Source organism: Trachypithecus francoisi, unplaced genomic scaffold (genome assembly GCF_009764315.1).
Source record: "Trachypithecus francoisi isolate TF-2019V2 unplaced genomic scaffold, Tfra_2.0 Lachesis_group0, whole genome shotgun sequence".
NCBI lineage: Eukaryota > Metazoa > Chordata > Mammalia > Primates > Cercopithecidae > Trachypithecus > Trachypithecus francoisi.
The window spans coordinates 172,434,766-172,459,132 of record NW_022681453.1 but is presented as its reverse complement, the minus strand read 5'-3'; the positions used below and the strand labels follow the sequence as shown (position 1 = coordinate 172,459,132).

The 24,367-nt window shown below is 42.1% G+C and overlaps 2 protein-coding genes and 1 pseudogene across 12 annotated transcripts in view; 2 read left to right on the top strand and 1 right to left on the bottom strand.

Annotated features, from left to right (window-relative positions):
• Positions 1-24,367, top strand: part of NKIRAS1 (NFKB inhibitor interacting Ras like 1) — a 54,912-nt gene that overhangs the window by 29,768 nt on the left and 777 nt on the right. For 5 of the 9 annotated variants that reach the window (XM_033212793.1, XM_033212792.1, XM_033212794.1 and 2 more), the window contains exon 4: positions 4,280-5,534. In XM_033212793.1, the coding sequence (XP_033068684.1) occupies positions 4,280-4,522 (243 nt within the window). In that variant the 3' untranslated portion in view covers positions 4,523-5,534. Of the gene's footprint in view, positions 1-4,279; positions 5,535-24,367 lie in introns of those variants that run through there. The other 4 variants (XM_033212799.1, XM_033212797.1, XM_033212798.1 and 1 more) reach the window with 4 other exon arrangements.
• The window catches only part of UBE2E1 (ubiquitin conjugating enzyme E2 E1), an 85,223-nt gene continuing 67,129 nt past the window's right edge, over positions 6,274-24,367 (bottom strand). For 2 of the 3 annotated variants that reach the window (XM_033212789.1, XM_033212791.1), the window contains 3 exons: positions 9,902-10,034; positions 8,273-8,420; positions 6,274-7,070 (listed from right to left, as the gene is read on the bottom strand). In XM_033212789.1, the coding sequence (XP_033068680.1) occupies positions 6,973-7,070; positions 8,273-8,420; positions 9,902-10,034 (379 nt within the window). In that variant the 3' untranslated portion in view covers positions 6,274-6,972. The other variant, XM_033212790.1, reaches the window with a different exon arrangement.
• On the top strand, positions 16,408-20,008 carry LOC117084533 (annotated as a pseudogene).

Here is a 24,367-nt window from a genome sequence, read left to right as displayed (position 1 = left end):
TGATGTCTGGAAGGAAGAGTGCTCCAGGTGGAGGGAATAGCTAGTGCCAAGGATCTGAGGTCGGAATTTGCTTGCCACGTTCAGGAATCAGCAGTGAAGCCAGAGTGGGCTAGCAGGTATGTTGTAGGTGATGAGGGCACTTTGCTTTTCACTTTTAGTGAGATCAGAAGGCACTGGTTTGGGGCAAAGGAATGACATGATATGGTTTAAGTTGCATTTATTTATTTTCATGTTTGGTTTAAAAAAAACTGAGTAAGTAATGTTTGCACATGGTTCAAAAATGGGGAGTGTGTTCAGTCTGGTTCCCACAGCTGTCCTCAACCACCAAGATCCTATACATTAAGCATGCTTTTAAAAATATTTTTACCAGTTTTGGGGCAGTTGTCCAAAGTTTCTTTATATAAATACAAGCAAATAGGAGTCTACATTAAAAAATATTTTTCCTCCTTTTTTTGTTTTTCCTTATTTCAGACAGGGTCTTACTCTGTGGCCCAGACTGGGGAGCTACGGCATGATCATAGCTCATTGCAGCCTAAAACTTCTGGGCTCCAGTGACCTTGTGCCTTAGTCTCCTAAGTAGCTGGGACTACAGGCGTGCATCACCATGCTTGCCTAATTTTTATTTTTATTTTATTTTATTTGTAAAGACAAGGTCTTGCTGTGTGGTCCAGGTTGGTCTCCAACTCCTGGCTTCAAGTGATCCTCCTGCCTTGGCCTCCCAAAGTGCTGGGATTACGAGTGTGAGGCACCGTGTGCCTAGCCTTTTTTTCCCTTACACCAGGTACATACTATCTTGTACCTTCTATTTTTCATGTAGCATATCTTGGAGTTCTTTCCATATCAGTACCCAGACTTTTTTCTGTTTTTTTTTTTTTTTTTTTTTTTAATTGTAGAGACAGGTCTTGTTATGTTGTTCAGGCTAGTCTCAAACTCCTGGTCTCAAACAGTCCTCCTTCTTCAGCCTCTCACACTGTTGGGATTACAGGTGTGAGCTACCACACCTACCCGCCCCCTGCCTTTTTTTCTTGGTAACTGATGAATAATATTCATCCTGTGGCTATAGTTGTATCATCTTTGTTTTTTTGTGTTTTTGAGATGGAATCTCGCTGTTGCCCAGGCTAGAGTGCAGTGGCATGAACTCGGCCCACCGCAACCTCCGCCTCCCAGGTTCAAGCAATTTTCCTGCCTTAGCCTCCCGACTAGCTGGGATTACAGGCATTTTCACCACCACGGCTGGCTAATTTTTGTATTTTTAGTAGAGATGGGGTTTCACCATGTTGGACAGGCTGGTCCTGAACTACTGACCTCAGATGATCCACCCACCTCAGCCTCCCAAAGTGCTGGGATTACAGGCATGAGCCACCGTGCCTGGCCGTTTGTTTTGTTTAGATAACATTGTTTGTATGCTAATGGGAGAAAATTGATGATGAGGGGACTAAGTGCTGGAGTGACATCCTTGTCCAGGTAAAGGAGGATGGGTTTTAGGGCAGAGCGAATGGGCTTGAAAGATGGTAGGTTGTTAGATGTGGTGGCGGAAGGATGTGGAAATACTCTTTTTTTTTTTCTTTTTTTTTTTTTGAGATGGAGTCTCGCTCTGTGGCCCAGGCTGGAGTGCAGTGGCGCGATCTCAGCTCACTGCAAGCTCCGCCTCGTGGGTTCACGCCGTTCTCCTGCCTCAGCCTCCCGGGTAGCTGGAACTACAGGCACCTGCCACCACGCCCGGCTAATTTTTTTGTATTTTTAGTGGAGGCGGGGTTTCACCATGTTAGCCAGGATGGTCTCGATCTCCTGACCTCGTGATCCATCCGCCTCTGCCTCCCAAAATCCTGGAATTACAGGCGTGAGCCACCACGCCCGGCTGAAATTCTCTTCTAATTGTGTATCTTACTGAAACAATATGGTCATCCAGTGAAAGGAAAGTGGGGAAGAGTAGATACTGGAACTTGTAGAAGGGCACCAAGGTATGAGATGTCTCATTACAGAGTAAATGGAGAAAATGTAATACATTTGCCGGAGAACACCAGTTCATTTGAGGTCTGTGGTATGATCTAGGCCAGCAGGGTTGTATGTTTTTCTCCAGCCATATTCAGCTAAATGGTGTAGGCACAGAGTCTGGTTAACAGCTAAATTTAACAAAGGAGGGGTTTTGCCAGGTGAATATGGTGGGATAATGGGGGCGAGGGAGTGAATAAAAATAATCTAAGCTGGGTACGGAGGAATTAAGGACATGAGTAGGGTGGAAGGACAGTGATAAAGGTAGTAGAGCCAGTAGGTTGTACGTCTTTGTGGTGGTTGGAATTCTTGCAGTGGGGGCATTAGGCATGACTGGGAAGGCAGGAGTCAGAGTGGGATACCTGGAGCTGAGATCATAGAGAGCAGTTACAATGTCAAGGTCTAGGCTGGGTGTGGTGGTTCACGCCTGTAATCCCAGCACTTTGTGGAGCTGAGGCAGGAGGTAGGCTGAGGAGGAGGATGAGGATCGCTTGAGCCCAGAAGCCGAAGGCTGCAACCAGGTATGATCAAGCCATTGCACTCCATCCTCTGTGAGAGAGAGAGAGAGAGAGACATATCCTCTGTGAGAGAGAGAGAGAGAGAGGAGTGGTGGATGGCTGAGGTAAGGATGATGAGACCACTGGAGAAGTCAAAGAATGAGAGACCAGGTTACTGGAAGCACCATCTGCATGGCTAGTGAAATCACTAAGAATTATGACCAGAGTAACGGCGAGGGCGGGTTGACCATGAGCCAGCTCTGTGATGAGGAGCAGTTGGGTGGCCAGCCCGGGGTTAGTAGGTACAACAGACTGATAGCATCAGCCTTCTGCAGGGGTTTTAGAGGACACCATTGGAGGTAGCATTGAGGGGCAAGGAGGACATCTTACCTGAACCTCGTGGTAGTGGTAGGAGGGGAGTGATAGGGGAAGCAGGACTGCAAGGCAACTAGGAAAGAAGGTGAAGGGAACATTCAAAGCAGAGGTGGAGGACGCAGTGGGGGTGAGTCTTGCTGAATTCTACGGGGTAAAGTGAACGAGTTTCTGCAGTTGGGAGGAGAGGGAGATGGAAGTCACAGTAGGGGATGTACATGAAGATGAAAATCTGGGTGATGAAGAATGACAGGAGGGCTTGAAGGGTGAGATAAGAGTATGCGATTCCCCTAGAAAACCGGAGCTCTGGGCCCACCTTCATCCTGCCAGCAAGGCATGGCCTTACCTGGAGCACAGGGAGCTCAAGCTCAACGTACAGACAGGAAGGCAGACAGTAGTGGTTCCAAGGTCTGATGAGTTCACTGCTGCTCCTCAGAGGGGCCTTCTTAGGACAGTTCTTGCTGCCCTCCTCTACTGTCACGGCATCCTGTGTCATCTTTATGGGTACTATCTGAAAATCTGGTTTGGGGTCTCTCCTCCCCGCAAGCTTTGACTGCTGTATTCTGGTCACCTTTAGTGCCTGGTGTATAGTACGCATTCGTGTAAAATGTTCCTATTGGCACATACTTGTTTTTTTGGCCCATACATTTAACAGATCCTTAGCAGTCACCTTTTTAGTATTGGGAATAATGTGAACATAACAATTCCTGTTCTCATGGATACAGAACTCCCATAGCTCCAGTTGTCTTATTTTGAAGTATTATGTTGCAAATCTCTCATACATCAAGTATAGCCAAACTGAAATGCAGACTCATTGAAACCAGTCTGTATCCTAGATGCCTATTTCCCAAGTCTATCTTCCATTCATACCTGAGCTAAATTTTTTTTTTTACAGTTAGCCAGTTAGCAAACTACAGAGCATCTGCTTTTTTTTTTTTTTTTTTTTTTGGAGATGGAGTTTCGTGCAGTCACCCAGGCTGGAGTACAGTGGTGCCGTCTCGGCTTACTGCAACCTCTGCCTCCCAGGTTCAAGCGATTCTCCTGCATCAGCCTCCGACGTAGAGGGGACTACAGGCGCATGCCACCATGCCCGGCTAATTTTCTTATTTTCAGTAGAGATGGGGTTTCACCCTGTTGGCCAGGGTGGTCTCGAACTCCTGACCTCAAGAGATCCGTGAGCCTCGGCCTCCCAAAATGCTGGGAATACAGGCATAAGTCACTGCACCCAGCCGAACATCTGCATTTTTAACAAAAACGCATTAAGGAGTAAGGTGATACCCTAATATCCAGTCACATTTGAGAATGAGTTTAATGAAGCGGGTTTGTTAAGTGGAACAGTTTTCCTTATGTCTCCATTTTGCCCAGGAACTGACGTTGGCAAAGTACTAGTATGATCTTTTCAATCCGTTTTCTTTCAGGTAGCAATTGTTGTGTTAGGAAACAAAATCGACCTTTCTGAGCAGAGACAAGTGGATGCTGAAGTGGCACAGCAGTGGGCAAAAAGTGAGAAGGTGAGACTGTGGGAGGTGACTGTTACAGATCGGAAAACTCTGATTGAACCATTCACTTTATTAGCCAGTAAACTTTCTCAACCCCAGAGCAAATCAAGCTTTCCTTTGCCTGGGAGGAAAAACAAAGGGAACTCTAGTTCTGAGAACTAAAAATCAGTAATTCCATAATTGTATGTTGAATAGGGACTGCCTTTAAGTGTCTGTGAACATGGAGTAATATCACTATTTAAAATAGGCCATTTGTATCTACCTTTGGTCCTTGGGAAAATTCCCAAGGAAGTCATTTAATGCACTTTAGATGTTAAAAGTATTTGGGCTAAGGTCATTATTGCCTGTTATGAAATAATATATTCTTATTCTCATTGTTTGAAACCTGTCTTTGAAATTAGCACCTTTGTTATTTATATTGTACTTGTGAAAACAGTAAAGTTTGGACAGTTATGCAAATGCACCTAGGTGTAACTTCCCCCCATCCCCAAGCTGTTTCAGAAGACACCATAAATCATTGTTACATTATGCAAACTTCTAAGCTCAAACATGACTTTGTTTTTAAAAAGTTCATTAATGTCTAGGATTATAAAACACTTTTTATGTCTAAATTGGACCCCAAACATTGAACAGTTTGGGGTAGTAAGCTAAATTTCATCTTGTGGAGATTTTGCTAAACAGACTAAGACCCATGATTTAGGGTCAAATTAGAATGTTTAGCATGATTTGAGGTACCAGGTAGTGTAAGTAGGTTCATCACACTCTAAGGCCGTTTTTTCTTCAGCCAGATCCCAGTTGATAGACCAGATACTTGAGGGCAAACTGTTTGCTCCTCCTCTTGAAAATGATTAGGCACTTTAGGACAGTAAAGCTGTATTTTCTGGAAGGAAGACTGTATCTTCTGGAATCGTTTTCTAGAAAACTAGTCATATACAATAAAAGTATCAAAAATACTGGGCTCTAGATGGTCTAACTTAGATGTCTGAATTTGTGTTGTTTTCTCTACAGATTTTGGCAAGACTTGAGCAATGTGGCTGACTGTAACTTTATTAATTTAAAAGGAAGGAAGGAAGCTAGTGGTTTCAGCTGTGAAATAACTATTTTGATTGAAATGTAAAATAAGCTATTCAGCAAAGAACATATTAAAACATCAAGTAATTTGTAACATCTTAAATGGAATACTTTTTATGAGCTCAAGTGAAGAACTACTACATATAAAAGACAATACTTATAAATCAGCTATTGCTGCTACAGTAGAATTCTTCAAAATTTCCCATCATAAATTCATTTTTTGGTCAAAAAATTGCCAGACACTAACTCACCCCTTACCGTTTCCCCCAGTTATTGAATATTAATCTAGCTTTTCCCCCCATGCATGTTACATAGATGGACAAATGCTTTCATAATGATTTTTAAAGAAGTACCTTCCAGTTTGCTTTGTTTCCTACTAATGCAACTTAGTCTGTATTAGTACAGACAGGGTTACCAATTCTTTTTAAATTCTGTAACGAATGTAAGTTTCTCTGAAAGAGACACACAGAAACAGCACTGCTGGGTCATGCCATGTATATACTTAGGTACTGCCAAAATGCCCCCTACGGCAGTGTACCAGTTTATCCCTGACAGAACCCGTTTCTCATGTACTTGCTACTACAGCATCTGCAAGTTAGAAAACGCTTTTTAAAAAAATGCAGTAGGGTTTGTCTTTGAAGCCTAAATGAGGTAGATTATTTAACCTTTTCTAGGATACCTCAACATCTACAGCTGTGTAAAGTACAGATCCTAATATGGGTCAATAATACCTACTAAATATGCATTATTTTTAGCTTGTTTTAGAAGCAGATACCTATCAATTTCAGAAGAATCTGCAAACAGCAACCAAAAGGCAAAATAAAAGTAAATGAACACAGCAGTATTAGGCGGTTTTTAATATTGTTTATTAGCACAGTAACAAATGCAGACTTAAGTAGTCCACAACATATAACCAATCCACTGAGCAACTCCTATTCCACGCCTTACAGTTAACAGCTTAAGGTATTTCACTACAGGTTTTCACAAGTCCTGATTTAAACCTTTTTTAAACAAAGTAGATTGGCATATAAAATAAAACATATTACTCATCTCCTATATGGTGTTTTACAGCCATGTGTCCATTTTATATATATGAGATGACAGTCTCTAAAAACTCTTGTTAAATATCAATGTTCCCTTCCAAGAAGGGAAAACAAATTCCAATTTTGTTTTAAACAAAAAGTATGTAGTCTTAGAGGGACTTTACATAAATGGCCATATGTGTAACCTGTACAAAATTAAGCTGTTTTAAATTTACAGACTACAAGCAACTGAACCCAAATGTCTAAATGTACATTCTTTTCTGTACTACATTTCAGCTAATATTGCAGAACTAATGACAATTTTAAAAGTTGCTATTACCAATTCTGTCTACTGTAGCAAGATACCTTAAGTTACAACAAAATCTTAGGAAATAAGACTGAATAATATCTGTTATAGAAATACCCTACTCTTTACCAACTCCCACCCTCCCTGACCCCTTCAGAATCATAAGCAGCTCTCTTCTGTGACAAATAATGTAAGAATTGTGAAAACCCAGTTTATGTAGCGTATCTCTTGGTCCACTGTCTGGCCATTCTGTCATGTTCTGCTCTGTTGGTCATATACTGAGTGGCGATACTTCCCACCAAGGGGTCGGCTGGAAGAAAAGAATGTAGTTTACTTTGGAGAAAGGAAAAGAACATTTTAAACTTTAGCAAATACATTAGTGACAGCTTGGGTAGACATGTACAACCAAGTATGTGTGATCAAACCCATCTTCGAAACACCACTCCACCATGCTGGATATTTTTCCATCAAAAATTTAAAAATCGTAACATGGGAGGAAGAGGGAATGCTCAGGCTTTAGTGTACTGGTCTGTCTCTATCTTAGTTCATTCCATTTTTCTCCCAATAAACAACATCCGATTGGAGTTTCTTTACTCTTATGTGTTAGGCTGAGTTCAATAGAGACTGGAACGGTCAAGGCTCCAGACTACAATGAGCATCCAACTGTGTTCATGTGACCCTTAGCTCAGTGTCACCAGTTATGGCGTTGTGAATACTGTGAAGTCTTCGGGGCTGTTGCAATGCAACACTATTTACCTTTACACTGGTTAAAGAGCCAGGTTGCCAGGCAAAACCTGGACCTCCAGTTAAGTATCGACACACACACACACACACACACACACACACATACACACACACACATATATATATTTTTTTGAGACAGGGTCTCGCTTTGCCACCCAGGCTGGAGTTCTGTGCAGCGACATGCTCATGGCTCACTGCAGCCTTGGCCTTCTGGGTTCAAACAATCCTGCCACCTCAGCCACCCTAGTAGCTGGGACTACAGAAAAATATTTTTTAAATGAAATGAAGTCCCAAAAAAGTCACAATTCAATAGTCACTATTTAACAAATACCGTTTTCAAAATTGAGTGCCATCTCAGTGACCAGCTATGGGGCGCATGCCCACTGAACCCCACAGGCAAGGTGAGGCTTGCCAGGCAGATGACTTGACATTTAGAAGTGTATGATTTGTTTTATAAGAACTATATGGGAAATTAAGCAACAGAAAAAAAAAAAAAAAAAGAGGAGGAAGAATAACTGAAACTGTAAAAGCCCAAGGCAAACTTAAGTCTTCAGTTTAAAATACTTTGTTGCTAGAATATACTGATTAATGAAGTTGTATGTCTCAACTAGTAGACTGAACTTCTCGATTAAAACTTTTGAAAAGCAGATTAGTTTTTATATTCATAAAGTTTTGCAGAAAAATTAGTTTTGTCCTTTGAAAGCTTTTGGAAACAAGTACTTTTCAGGTGAGGAAGAATAAAACAAGGTAAAGAATTATTAACCTTACCAGGATTACAGTCTGTAAGAAGTGAGCAGATAGAAAGGAGGACTTTAGAAATGGTTAGTGCTGGACTCCAATTATCTTTCAGTATGTCCAAGCAAATAACACCTTGACTGTTAATATTACAATGATAGATTCTTGTCCGAAATGTAACCTAAGGAAAACAAGGAAGTGTCAAACAATAGTTAAACAGCAAACAAACTTTTTACTAAATACTCAACCGAATGACCCTAATTAGAAAGAAAGAAAGAAAAAAAAAAAAAACTCCCAGATAGGTAGTTTTTAAAAAGGTGAATAAAAGCAGTTTTAATTAAAGCTGTCAAGAAGATAGAGTTGTTTAATAAATTTGATTAGAAAGTGTTCACTGACCATCTCAGGGACTGTGTCAATTTCATTTAAAATGTTACGTCCACTGGTGGTAAGTTCAGTACTTCCTAATTTTATCTTTAGCAATTTTAAATCTTTTAAATATTAACATTTCCAAGTCTGAATAGCTAATTGTTTGCTGACCTCTTGTGCTAGCTGGTAGTACTACACTGCCTCAAAGTAAGCTTTAAAATACTGAGAATCATAAATATCTCTTAAAAACTGAAGTGCAACATAATAGGTACCTAAAGATAATTAAACGACATACTTAGCAAACAATGACTACACCCAAAAAGCTGAACAAAATTGGAAGAGAAGTCTACTTCTGCTTTTTTCTGACCTTCACATCAGGTCCCATAGACATCCTGTCTACCTAAATCACAGAATTTACTATCTATATAGAGTGTCCATGGATGCAGAGCCAGTAATGGGCAAGGACCACAGCAGAACACAACACAAGCCACGTGAGCAGGTGTTATTTGGGTCTCTTAATTTTTATTTGTGAAATATACCAAAACACAAAGTAAAAATTACCTGTAATTTTACCAGTTTTTTAAAAAAGTGACTTTCGATTACTTCTTGGTGCTGCAATTGTACTTTTATCTGGCAGTCTACCTAATCCCCAAAGACTGTGTTTTATTTCTGACTGAATGAGAATCATAGATTGAGTACAAGAGATGAGTGACTCGGGCAATCCTCACCTGTCCTAGAAAGAAAACTGAGGCCTGGAGGTAAGGAATTGAACAAGACCAAAACATGACAGGGAGCAGAAAAGAATCCAAAACTTTGGTAAGAAATTCTGATTCTCTAGTTGTTTATGATTCTCTAGTTGTTTGACCCCCTGACCTGTCCTTTTTTTGGGGTGTCGCTTTGTTGCCCAGACTGGACTCAAACTCTTGAGCTCAAACAGTCCTCCCAAGTAGCCAGACTACAGGTGCACACCACTGCACCTGGCTTGACACCATTTTTAACTGTTTAAAACCCTTCTCTATGGGCTGGAAAATGGGATTAGTTCTAGGTTGATGACAATATTACTATAAATAGCACAATTTTAGGCACCATCAAAACAAAGCACTTACTCCTAGAATGGTCTCTGCCAGATAAAGCAAAATCAACCTAAAGAAGTGTTTTGTATATGTTAAAATACTCAGCTCTATTAGGACATAAGCTAAATCTAGGTTTTGTGATTAAAAATTAAATTTAGGAAAACCTCAACAGTTGCTCTCTTGTGGGAATTAGTAAATTTGAGCATACAGGGAGATTTCTTACCTTTGGAGGCTTGAAGGGATACTCTGGTGTGAAAGTGATATCGAGAAAGAATACGCCACCCTCATACACGGATCCTGGAGGCCCTAGAATGGTTGATCTCCATTCATAGATGTTATCACCTTTGGGACCAGCACTGTGAATAATACATCAACAAATAAGCAGATGGTGGCACTATCCCAGTTTTTACAGTGTACTAATAAAGATGGAAAGATTACCTCTCTCCTCTCTTTTGTTTACTGTTTGGATTCTCTTTACAAAACAAGTACAGAAATGGATGCAGAACTGCCACAAACCCATAGCCATTGGTCAAGTAAGTAAAGTGGATGATAAAAGAATGTTAAAACCATTCTAAAGCCTACCTAGCTACGAAGAAGCAGGAAACTTGCCTCAATTCTCAAACCTCTCCTTGACACGTAGGTAAGTGTAAACAATACTTAAATGAGAAACACATCTCAGCACCTAGAAGCTAAATTAGTGACAAATGACAGCAGTTTCTGCTCAGAGCTACATCATTTATGACCATTTTAAGCACAGAAGTTTCATTTTCTGACCCACTAACTGGTTCTTCCTTGCTCTTGTATCTCCATAATCTCACCTGAAAAAGAATCTAATAGGTGGCCATACTTTTTACATTATAAACCATGTTAGGCGGGAGAGGGAGGAGAATGGTAAGCATCCAGTTACAGGTTATTCAATTTTCATTTCAATTTGTATTCTATAATTGGGTTCTCTAAATATTAATACTTAAAGACATTCCTCCAACCCTGTTAGCTGTTATTATAAATCACTGTTACATGGGTACACCATAATTTGGCCACCATTCTAAAGCACTGTGTTGGCTTCTGGAGTGCCACCGCGCCCAGCAGAACTACTCTTTTAAATAAATATATGATGTGAATTGGATTTATTCACTCACTCACTGAATGCCCATGTACTAGGCAGAGGGTTAAATGTCAGGAGTTTTGATACTGAACAAGACAAACTCCTTCAAGATGCCCTCTGCTAACTGGTTACAAAGTCTGATGCCTTCATTTAAGAGAAAGAAGAGATGAAGAGAGAGGGAATAAAAAGCCTACCCATGGGCCTGTACTTGCCCCAAACCCATCACACATTTTTCTCTTGGTCTGAAATTTGGTGTGAGAGATGCAACAGGTTAGGGGAATGAGCTATTACAAAGGAAAAGCAGAGGAGAATACAAGCTGAGGAAGAAAACACGACAAGGCAAAAAAGGTGGGAGAAAGGATGGGCCGCCGAATAGCGGGTAATGGGAAGAACAGGGCCCAGACTGGCCAAGAGGCAGAAAGAGCTCAGACACTGGCTACCTCACAGGAATGTTTTCAGAATTAAGTGAGAGAAAGAAGGAAACTATAGAGCAACACACCCACGGGTATTCTCTCATTAAACAGCAGTGATCACCATTATCAATCCTTTAGTATCTCTTTGTGATGGGTATTACCAAAAACTAAAACTTGCTTTACTTTTTATTTTTGAAACGGTCTTGATCCACTACCCAGGCTGGAATGCAGTGAGTGGCATGATCTCGGGTCACTGTAGCCTTGACTTCTAGGCTCCAGTGATCCTCCCACCTTAGCCACCTGAGTAGCTGGGACTAACAGGCATGCACCACCACGCCTGGCTAATGTTTTCTGTTTCATTTGTATAGACTGAGGTCTCACTATGTTGCCCAGGCTGGTCTTGAACTCCTAAGCTCAAGCAATCCTCCTACCTCAGCCTCCCAGAGTGCTGGGATTATAAGTGTAAGCCACCAAAAAATTTGTTTTAGATTAGATACAGAGAGAGATTTTTTTTTTTTTTTTTAAAGGCAGAGTTTCGCTCTTGTTGCCCAGGCTAGAGTGCAATGGCACGATCTCGGCTCACTGCAACCTCCGCCTCCCGGGTTCAAGCGATTCTCCTGCCTCAGCCTCCTGAGTAACTGGGCTTACAGGCATGTGCCATTATGCCTGGCTAATTTTGTGTTTTGGTAGACACAGGGTTTCACCATGTTTGTCAGGCTGGTCTTGAACTCCCTATCAGGTGATCCACCCGCCTCGGCCTCCCAAAGTGCTGGGATTACAGGCATGAGCCACCGCGCCCGGCCAGAGATTTTTAACATTGTCTACACCATGAAGTCATACTTTGTGTTTAAAAAAGATGACTTCATACTTCTACATGATATCTGATGGCAATTTTCCCAAGGTGGAATGTAGGGAGAGCTCTTACTCAGCCCTCTCCCTCTAGAAACAAGCAGTAACTTCTCCAGTGAAATGATATTACCGTTACTGCTTCATTTCCTGAGGTGAGAACCGGTTCTTGGTCATCATAAGTTTGCCTACCTGCGTACATGTTTGCATCCCCTCAAAACTTTTATGTTGAAATCCTAACCCTCAATGTGATGGTATTAGGAGGTGGAGTCTTTGAAGGTATTGGGTTAGGGGGTAGAAATCCTCATGAAAAGGATTAGTGTCCTTAAAGAGAACCTCAAAAGCTCTCTTTTCTCTACCATATGAGGATATAGCAAGAAGACAGTTGTCTGGAAACCAAGAAATGCATCCTCACCACACCTGAAGCTGCCAGTACCTTGATCTCATATTTCTAGCCTCCAGAACTGTGAGACATAAACTTCTGTTGTTTATAAGCCATCCAATTTATGGTACTTTGTTATAGCAAACTGAAGGAAGAAAGTCTAGGGACGCTGGCTGATACAGCTATGACGCCTGGAGTGCAGTTAATGAAAAGTGGACTATGTATGAAAATAGCACTAATATAGGGTTGCAAATAAAGAGGAATGCTCTTTTATCTGGTTTATGGTAAACACTTAAAGGCAAAAGGCTACTCTAAAATCTTTTTACAGATAAGGAACCAAGGTCAAGAGTTCATTCAGAGGAGCCAGGCTCTCTAAAATCCAGTACTGACAGTATTCCAAGCTGCCTCCTAAAAAGACACTAGAGCTCAGGAGTCACACTGTTCATGTTCAACTTGGTAGTGCTAAGAAACCAACCTAGAAAAAAACGAAAGTGAGGGCAGTCTAACCCTACAGGTGACATGCTGGCATGGGCCCAATGCTGCTGGTCCTTCAGTGTACAAAAAAGATAAAGGTTTATCAATATGTCACTACATGCAGATGTATGGATTGTAATGAAACTTGGTGGTTCCCAAATTTCACTGTGCATCAAAATAACCAATGGAACTTTCAAGGTTTCTAGACCCCACCCCAGGCCCAGTGAGTCTAGAATATCTAGAGGGGGACCGAAGAATCTATGTATTTCAGTGCCCCAACCACAACCATGGCCTCGAAGCAGGGAGTCTGCATTTGGGAGCCGCTGCTACAGGTTACTAGTGGACAACCAGTCAGGAGCATAAGCTGTAACATTTCACAGTCTGTCACCTGTGATAGCTTATCACCTGTGATATGACCAGAAATCCAATTAAGATTGCTATCTCTCTGTAATCTGCTTGCAGTTTAGGTGTTAATTTTTTTTTGAAAGTTCAGAAAAAAGTAGGGAAAACAGAGAAAAGGAATCAAGTACACAACAATTACATAACGACAAAAAACATACTACACTTGTGTTAAACTTCAAAACTGGAGAATAAAGGTGCAATATGAAAAATAATTAAATGCGAAGTGAAATAATACCAAACGTAGTTGACCCTGAAGAATATTCAATAGTGAGGGATCCCTAACCTGTGGGCCCTCAGGAATTACTGTGAATGGTCTGAGAATCCACTGGAAAAGACCAAGCATGGTCACTGAATATCAAACTTTCTTTTTTTGAGATGGAGTCTTGCTGTGTCACCCAGGTTGGAGTATAGTGGTGCGATCTAGGCTCACTGCAACCTCTGCCTCGCGGGTTCAAGCAATTCTCCTGCCTCAGTCTCCCAAGCAGCTGGGACTACAGGCGTGTGCCACCATGCCCAGTTAATTTCTGTATTTTTAGTAGGGCTGGGGTTTCACCATATTGGCTAGACTGGTCTCAAACTCCTGACCTTGTGATCCCTCCCGCCCCAGTCTCCCAAAGTGCTGGGATTACAGGTGTGAGCCACCATGCTCGGCCCTGAATATCAAGCTTTAGATAGTCACTTAAAGCTGCTACTGTATGAATTCAGGTAGCTTTTTGTCATGTGTACTTCTTAATCAGAGAATAAAACAGAAAAATTCTGATATAGGGGCCTACAACTTTATTTTTTTCCTAAGTTCTCACTGGGAAAGTTAGGATCTGCTGGCCTACAAAGTGGGCAGGCAGTTCCATCCCCAGGGTTGGAGGACAATGTTAACAACTCTCAGAAGGCCAGTGCCAGGAGAACAGGGAATAAGAGAAGCTTTACTTGAGGCTGTTCAAGTATCCCACCTATTTCTTGATAAAATGACTGACCAGGTTTGCCCTCAGGTCACCTAAGTACACCCTTTACTAATCTCCTGTCTCCTCCAGAAGACACTTTTGGTTCCACAGCAAGAAATACAAGTTTAATTTTAAACACTGGTTCAAGCATACCTTAGAATGGTATGTAATTTAAATTATTAATCCAAATGATTAGAGAGTAGGGAAAATCCTGAATTGGGAAAAGAGGGGTTGAAATTAAGATATTAAAGAAAGATGGGAGCAGAAAAGTACATTTCCTAATTTTGCATGAAGTCTACCCTGTCTGTTTTCACCTGGGCACTTATTTTAATTGAGATTCTCTAAACTGGGTCATCTCCGTTTTGTGCAGTAAGATTTTTTAAAACCAGCCAACCAAAGTATCACGGGGGTTACAGAAATAAGTATGACTTTGCCTCCTTTAAAAAACCCACTTATCCCTGTTTGAAGAAAATTTAACTGTGATCAGAACCTTTGCATGAGAGGATGTAACTGAGAAAGTGAAGAGACTATGCCTATACTTTTCACACGTTCCTACACAGAGGTTTAAAGTTTATTTGTAACTAAAAACACTTTTCAAAATGTAAGTAGAATACATACAAGGCAAAAAGAAAAAAGATAACAGTTTTTTTTTCTAATCAAATATTACTCTGATACAGATTTTAAGAAAAATGAGTCATTTCTACTTTAACACCATATTTTCTTCTTTCTATAAAGGCTTCTGACTTCATACAGGTATGTAAACATTAGGAGCAGGGATGGCCATGAGCCACAACACTTCTGTCATAAGGAAGCTGTGTCTGTTAACTGATAGGAAACCCTCCATTGAATAAACACAATTAACAAGGACTCACTTCTGACAGCTTTTCCTACAATCCTGGAGACATTTTCTCTCTAATGACCCCTGGACAGCGTGGCTACATATCTTATGCCTCAATATTATATTGATAAGTATACAAAGTAAAAAACTATCAACTGGTAGTAACTTTTGTTTTACACATATACAGTCTTAAACAGCATTTGCACAGTATAAAATGTACTACAAATCATTGGAGGTATTAACAAACCAACTGTCAAAGCCTGTCATTAGCACAGTCTTACTAGAATCTGTTGTGTTCCCTCGATTGACTTAAAATCTTCCAGGATAACTCCACGAAGTAACATTTATGTTTCCTTTTTGTTTTAAAATCATGTTTTTGTGAGTCTTTCCCTGTTCCCATTCTCAGTACAGACTTACTACAGACTACTCTGCTGTTCTTCCATTTCAATGGTCAGAAACCAAATCTGCATTTCAATTGTCAAATGACATTACTGATTTCTTTTAAAGAACATCCTGAAGCAAAGTGAAATTCAGAATATTTTTTGAGTCACAGTCTCACTGTGTCACCCAGGCTGGAGCACTGTGTGTGATCTCGGCTCACAGTAGCCTTGACTTCCTGGGCTCAAGTGATCCTCCCACCTCACCTCCCTGGTAGCTGGGACTAAAGGCACATGCCACCATGCCCAATTAATATTTTAAAAAATTTATTTATTATTATTTTTAAGATGGAGTTTCACTCATGTCACCCAGGCTGAAGTGCAGTGGTGCCATCTTGGCTCACTGCAACCTCTGCCTCCCAGGTTCAAGCAATTCTCCTGCCTCAGCCTCCTGAGTAGCTGGGATTACAGGCATCTGCCACCACACCCAGCTAATTTTTGTATTTTTAGTAGAGATGGGGTTTCACCATGTTGGCCAGGCTGGTCTCGAAATCCTGACCTCAGATGATCGCCCGCCTCAGCCTCCCAAAGTGCAGGGATTACAGGTGTGAGCCACCACGCCCAGCCTCATTTTTAAATTTTTTGTAGTGACAGGCTCTCACCAGGTTGCACAGGCTCTTCTCAAATTCTTGGGCTCAAGTGCTCCTCCCACCTGGGCCTCCCAAAGTGCTGAGATTCACAGGCGTGAGCCACTGTGCCTGGCCAGAATCAATTTTTTAAAGGTATCAAATGAATTTTTACATTTTTTATTGGGAGAGAGGACCCTTGCCTACAAACACATAAACCGTAATTCAGATATATATTCTAGGCATAATTTCAGAAGACTTAGTTATCTGCTGTCATACCCTAGAAAAAAGTGAGAGGATGAGAGGCTGGGAAGATAGGAAGATAAGCATGCTAGAAACAGAATTGCGGGCTGCTGGGCGAGCACTGTTAGAGCAGCCAGGCACACAGCGCCCACCTGGTGCCCTGTCCTCCGCCGCTGCCCAGGCCTCCCTGGTGCCCACGGACAGGTATCAGAACACCTCCCCAGATGCTAGGAGAGATGCTGAGTGAAGAGAAGGGAAGGATGGTTAGTCTTTTTTTTTTTTTTTTTTTTTTTTTTTTTTTGAGACGGAGTCTCGCTCTGTTGCCCAAGCTGGAGTGCAGTGGCCGGATCTCAGCTCACTGCAAGCTCCGCCTCCCGGGTTCACGCCATTCTCCTGCCTCAGCCTCCCGAGTAGCTGGGACTACAGGCGCCCGCCACCTCGCCCGGCTAGTTTTTTGTACTTTTTAGTAGAGACGGGGTTTCACTGTGTTAGCCAGGATGGTCTCGATCTCCTGACCTTGTGATCCGCCCGCCTCGGCCTCCCAAAGTGCTGGGATTACAGGCTTGAGCCACCGCGCCCGGCCAGGATGGTTAGTCTTATAGCTGGATCACCTACGAAGAGAAGTTCTAAAGCAAGAAGAAAGCATTTCAATTTGGGACACTTATTTGCAGTGGGAAATTGGGAAAAGGACCATCAGACCAGACTTCTATCCTGTCCAGTCGGCCTTCATTTCAGTCCTTCCACACTGTTATTCTGGGTTTGTACGGTGCTAGAAAGACAAATGTCTTATACAGGCTGCAGTTGATGAATTTGTAAATACTGTACCTACCAAAAGATTTAACACTGAGAAAATCAAGGTAACCTTGGGAAATTCTAAAACAGTCCCTTTTCACTTCTGGGATGTAGGTGTCCAGGAGAAAGTAAGGCCACTGTGGGAGTTACATGCCAGATGCACAGATGGCATTGTATTTGTTGTGGACTCCGCAGATGTGGAAGGATGGAAGAAACTAAAACTTCATAAAATAAGATACAGAAAAATCAAGCAGTCCCTGTACTTACAGTTGCTAACACCAAGACTTCAGGAACTCATTCTCTCAGGAATTGATTCATTGTTGGCAAGGAGTGAACTGAGCTCATCAAGTCCTTGGCGTTTGCAGCCTACCTGTGCAATCACAGGAGATGGACTAAAGCAGCAGTCCACAACTTTTTTGGCACCAGGGGCTGCTTTTGTGGAAGACAATTTTTCCACAGATGGGGGGTGGGGGCTGGGACAGTTTGGGATGATTCAAGTGCATTGCATTTATTGTGCACTCTATTTCTGTTGCTATTACATTGTGATATAGAATGAAATAATTATACAACTCACCACATAATGTAGAATCAGTGGGGAGCCCCTGAGCTTGTTTTCCTGCAACTAGACGGTCCCATGTGGGGGTGATGGGAGACAGTGACAGATCATCAAGCATTAGATTCTCATAAGGAGCACCCAACCTAGATCCCTCACATGAGCAGTTCACAATGCGGTTTGCACTCCTATGAGAATCTAATGCCGCTGCTGATCTGATCTGACAGGAGGCGGAGCTCAGGCTGTAATGTAAGCAATGGGCAGTGGCTGTAAATACAGATGGAGCTTCGATCAGCTGGCTGGCCTGCCCACCCACTGCTCATCTGTTATGCGCATGGTTCCTAATGGGCCAGGGACCAGTACGGCATCTGTGGCCCAGGCGTTGGGGAACCCTGAACTAAAGAAAAGACTTGAGACAACTACATGATAATAATTAAAAGAAGAAAAATGTTGTGGCAACAGTAAAGAAATGGTGACTATCGCTACCTTTTAATCTGTGGGGGGTAGGTTTTCTCTGGTCTGATTTCGACAAATGTAGAGTGTCTACAGCCTGGTTTGCATGTCTGCCCTCCTGGGTGCTACTGAAGCCTTGTTTTGTTGAATAATCAGATGCCCAACTCTGTTGCCTTGTGGAAGATGAGTAAATGCAGTGCTTCTTAAAGTGGTCTCTTCTACCTATTACACAAATCTTTTGCTACTGGCATTTGGGGAAGCCAAGCAAGGATAGGAAATTGACCAGAACACAGATGTGACATTTGACCTGAAGTTAGTGATATAAAACTTTAAAGAGTAGGGGGGAAAAAAGAGACATGTGGACAGCAGCAGGAAGTAAGAATGAAGAAACGGGCAGGGGTAGGGTAGCAACAGTGCCAGCATATTTCAAAAAAGGGCAGAGGCTTGGGATCAACTGAATTAGAGACTCAGTTCTACCTATTTAAAAATCTCAAGTAATTCCTGATATTATCTCATAGTACAATGACGAATGTTTCGTAAAAATGAAGAACTGGCACTTGGAGTAAGCTTTATCATTATCCTCAGAAAGCCAGATGTGGCACAGACTGCTTATTAGCTACTGCACACGCCTATTCTCCTTTTGTCTGTGGAAGCTTCATGATAAGCTTCTATGTCACTTAACATAAAGTACATCATCCATATCACAAACCCCCCCCAAACACCCGTATTTCAACAGTAGCCTTAGAGCAGTGGTTCTCGACTGGAAGTAATTTTGCCTCCTACCCTACCCCCTGACATTTGGCAATGCTTGCAGTCATTCTGAATGTCACAAATGGGAGGAAGGGTGCTAATGGCATCTGGTGGGTAGAGGCTAGGGATGCTGCTGAACATCCTACAATGCACCAGACAGCCCCCACAAAGAATGATCTCAGCCTAAAATGTCAATAGTGCCAAGGTTGAGAAACCCTGCCTTAGAGAAAATTTGCTCAAGGTTAAGCTAGTAAAGGGAAGAGCTTCAATCTGAATCCCAGTTGTTAGACTCCAATACCCAGTCTTATTTTATTTTTTCTGTGCCTGGTACGCCAAAAAATGATCAATATACGTGACTGTTGTTATTATTACTAAAAGTCAAGATTTGCATATACCCTGAATGTTCTATAGACTGATACTCAAAGTGCTGCCTCTGGACAAGCAACATCGGCATCCATGCCCTGGGAGTTTGTTAGAAATGCAGACATCAGACTCTACCTCAGACCCAATCGATGTGTATGTTAACACATGATTCTTATGCACATTAAAGTTTGAGAAGCCAGATATACAGGATTATTAAGAGCAATGAATACCAACTTTTTTTTTTTTTTCAGCTGTTGCCCAAGCTGGAGTGCAGTGGCTCAATCACAGCTGGCTCAAGTGATCCTTCCATCTCAGCCTCCTGAGTTGCTGGGACTACAGGTGTGCATCACCACACCTGGCTAATTTTTTTTATTTTTTTGTAGAGACAGGGTCTTGCTAGGTTACCCAGACTGGTCTTGAACTCCTGGGCTCAAGCAATACTTCTGCTTGGCCTCTGAAAGCACTGACATTACAGTAGTGAGCCATAGTTCTGATTTTCTAGATTTAAATTGCCATTGATATTATTTAGCTCCCTTCTCCCTTGTCTACAACTCTTTGCAGTAACAAATATGCATCAACCCTGGTAATGCCTAGCTTTATTAAGACAAGAAACAAAAACCAAAACCAAAAAACCCAAAACTGAATTTACAAAATGCTTATATGAAAAAAAATCCAATTATGTCTATATTCCCTATGACAAACACACTACTAAAAATTCATTCCTGATTTAATCTTCTATTGCTAAGAAATTCATACAGAAGAAGATAAGCTATGAAGGTAGCAATCTACCAGAGATACGGAGTGAAAGCTGCCTTCTCCATGAGATCTACTTGGTACAATCTTACCCTCAACATCCCTTCATAAAACAGTAACCATTTGTAACCTAGAAGTGAGTGGCAGAAAGAACTTGAAAAATGAGAAAACCTTACTAAGGGTAACAGGGTAGTGACACGATTTTGTAAGTGCTATTAAAAAGCAGGACGACCACTGCCACAGTCCCAACAACGAAGTTAGAAGGCCCCCTCACATGAGGTGAGGGGAGGAGGAAAGGAAGAGGCTATGGTACTGTGAGGAGTGTACCATTCAGGTAACTAGCCCTTGGAAAGAACTTGCAGACCTAGAGCCAACCTAAAGGGCTCCCCAGAAAAACTAGTACCCACACACAAGAATCCATATATTTGGCTGGGCACAGTGGCTCACACCTGTAATCCCAGCACTTTGGGAGGCCAAGGCGGGCAGATCACGAGGTCAAGAGATCGAGACCATCCTGGCCAACATAGTGAAACCCCATCTCTACTAAAAATACAAAAATTAGCTGGGTGTGGTGGTGAGCACCTGTAGTCCCAGCTACTCGGAAGGCCGAGGCAGGAGAATCACTTGAACCCAGGAGGCGGAGGTTGCAGTGAGATGAGATCACACCACTGCACTCCAGCCTGGGCGACAGAGTGAGACTCCATCTCCAAAAAAAAAAAAAAAAAAAAAAAAAAAAAGAGAGAATTCACATTAGTGGTATCCACTATATCTAGGAAGTTATACTGGGGCACGGTAGGGCTAAATAGGGGATGTATCTTCCTAACTATGAGAAGGAGACTATCCCAGGCACTTAAGATCTGAAACAGTGTGGCCATTTAATGGTCTAGTTCTAACAAAGCCCTCCAAAAATCTTACCACACCAACATGGAGGAAATGGTGCCTACTGCCTTCCCCCAGCATAAAGTAGGTAAACTTTTTTTTTTTTTTTTTTTTTTTGAGACGGAGTCTCGCTCTGCCGCCCAGGCTGGAGCGCTGTGGCCGGATCTCAGCTCACTGCAAGCTCCGCCTCCCGGGTTCACGCCATTCTCCTGCCTCAGCCTCCCGAGTAGCTGGGACTACAGGCGCCCGCCACCTCGCCCGGCTAATTTTTTTGTATTTTTTAGTAGAGACGGGGTTTCACCGTGTTAGCCAGGATGGTCTCCATCTCCTGACCTCGTGATCCGCCCGTCTCGGCCTCCCAAAGTGCTGGGATTACAGGCTTGAGCCACCGCACCCGGCTAAAGTAGGTAAACTTTCAAAGGAAGTTTTGATGTCACTTTTTGTGGCGCACAAGGATGATTTGTGGCCTATGGAAGCTATAGAGTTCATTTTTAAAATTTGTTCCAAACCAGGAAGAGAACAGATTTGTCTGGGTATTTACACAGAATGCTACAGTCATTTGGATACAATCTTTTGTACATCAGAATTTAAGTCTCTAGAGAGTAGTAATTTCCCACGCACTACAGGGCTTGGCACACTGACAGTTGCCAATATTTAATTAGATGATCAAGTATGTACTACTGTTTGGGATTACACAACAGTGTTTCCAAATGAGGTAAAATAAGTAAAACATCACAAAAGCTCAATCTTGCCCAGTCATTCAGTCATAGGTTTTACTGTATATGTTGCTGCTCTAGTGACAGTCTAGCACGTCTAGAAATTTACATTCCAATATTGAAAAAAAATTAGATGCACATAGAGTAAGGACACTAGTTTTAAAAGAAAACTACTTCCAAGTAACCTGTAAGTAAAGGGTTAAGATACTCCGGTAGGGATGACAAAAGAAGAGTAGACCTAAAAAAATGTGGACATTAGGGGGTCAGTCTTAACTAGGGATGGCTGAATGAGGAGTCCTTAGTACAGTGAGCTAAGGAACCGCACTTTCCCTTCTGGCCCGTCAGGATAGTAGTGGGGGTAGGTAGCAAGCAGGTAAAATGACAAAACTAGTTCAGTGCCAAGCACCTGAAAGCAGCAGGGGCTGGGGGTACAGCAGCGACTGTAATTAAAGTAAGAGCAGTATCCCTTGTGTCATGAAAGACACTTTCCTCTGTAGATTACACATGTAGTAAGTCAGCATGAAGGTGGAGCCGACAATACGTCTTTTCTGCAGGAATTACACAAACCTGACTTGGAACAATTCTAATCTGCCCTTTCCCCCAAGAAATTAGAAAAAATGAGTCAGGACAGAATCCAATGCTGTGTGTGTGTGGGGACTACTCCTCTACTCCCACTAAAGAATCCAGAGCTTGGGTATCTGGTATCTGCCTGATGGTCGAGTCCAGATTCTTCAGTTGCAATGCTTATGCTACCATATATAAAACTGCTATTTAAATGAGTAAATACCAACGGGTTGTTAGTCCTGGTTCTTTGGTTCACGGGGCACGACCGACTCTTCTATTGGGATGATTAACTATACTGTGGGTAAGTGAGTCAGCTGGGGGAAAAGCAGGGCATCTTGTTCAGACTTTTCGATGGGAGAACGTATTGTTAACTAAACCTCTACCCTCCACACATTTAGTGCTGATCCCCAAAAGCAACAGTGTCACAAAGAAAGCTTTTTTTAAACGGATACCAAGATTCTCTTAAAGGAGCTTATCAGGTTTTACTGAATTCTAAGAAAAGATTCTGGCACACATCTTTGATAATGCAATTAATTTGAGCTAAAGGTTTCCCATTCCACTCACACTCAGCCCCTATGCAGCTTCCACACTGCAACTGCTGCCAATGTCGAACTCCAGGTAGGGCAGTCAGGGGGCTGCCAGGCCAGTGGGAAGCATGGGAAGTGACACAGGTATAACGTTCAAGAAACAGACTTCAATAACTTGCTACAAAGCAGAGTTGTGTGAACTGTCTTGCACAGTGATTTTCTGGTCACTGTGTGATGTGAATCTATGATTATTTTATTGTTTGGCAAAGTCTTTATCTGGTAATATTTTCAGTTTTTTATTGCCCACTTTTGCTTTCTAAAGTGTTCTAACTTGCATATTATATGGTTACCCTATTTATGAAGGAATCAGAACACCTCCCTGCACTGGTCAATCAGCCTGAAACTCTCTTGTCTCTTTTTTTTTTGAGACAGAGTCTCGCTCTGTTGCCCAGGCTGGAGTGCAGTCGTGCCATCTCAGCTCACTGCAACCTCCACCTCCCAGGTTCAAGTGATTGTCCTGCCTCAGCCTCCTGAGAAGCTGGGACTACAGGCGCACGCCACCATGCCTGGCTAATTTTTGTATTTTTAGTAGAGACGGGGTGTCACCATGTTGGTCAGGCTGGTCTCGAACTCCTGACCTCATGATCTGCCCACCTCAGCCTCCCCACAGTGCTGGGATTACAGGTGTGAGCCACCGTGCCCAACTGCCTAATTCTGACAATTTTGCTGCTGCTTCAACCTCCACCTGCACCCTCCCAGGACTATAGGTCCAGCTCCCTGTATCTTCCCTCAGTACAGAGCTCATGTGAATTTGGAGAATAAAAATGCCTTCAGCTGAAGGTAGCATTTACACCATCAGGGAAAAATTAGGCAGTTCTCCCAAGACCCTTTCAAGGAAGCCCCATGAAGTCAAAACTATTTTCATAAATCTAAAACATGACTTACCGTTTTTACTCCCATTTTCTCACATTTGTACTGTGAGATTTTCCTGAATCTACACCAGGTGTGAGAGGGCCACAGACTGAATGCAGAAACAGATATGAAAATCTACCTGTCTGCTAATAAGTCAGACATTAAAGTCATTTGCAAATATGTGAACTAGTACCACTCTTCTAGTTAATTTTTTTTTTTTATAGAGTCCCGCTCTGTTGCCCAGGCTGGAGTGCAGTGGTGTGATCTCAGCTCACTGCAACCTCCGCCTCCCAGGTTCAAGCAATTCTCCTGCCTCAGTCTCCTGAGTAGCTGGGACTATAGGCATGCACCACCACACCCGGCTAATTTTTGCATTTTTAGTAGAGACGGGGGGTGTCACCGTGTTAGCTAGGATGGTCTCGATCTCCTGACCTCGTGATCACCTGCCTTGGCCTCCCAAAGTGCTGGGATTACTGGCATGAGCCACTGCGCCCAGCCTAGGCTGTTTAATTTTGAAAAACAGTTTTCATTTACAATATTATTTATATTAATATTTTTTATTTTAAAATCAATCATAGATGTTTTAAATAATTCTGTTTTAATTTTGAATATGGTAAAAATCCTTAACTGTTAGCCATATAATCAAAAGCTGCTGGGGTCTGAAATAAATTTTAGGCGTGTAATGGGGTCCTGAAACCAAAGAGTTTGAGAACCACTGGGCAGATTATTTTTAAATTATTTTGGTGCAACTGGCTAACCATTAAAATAAGTGCTTGATTCTTA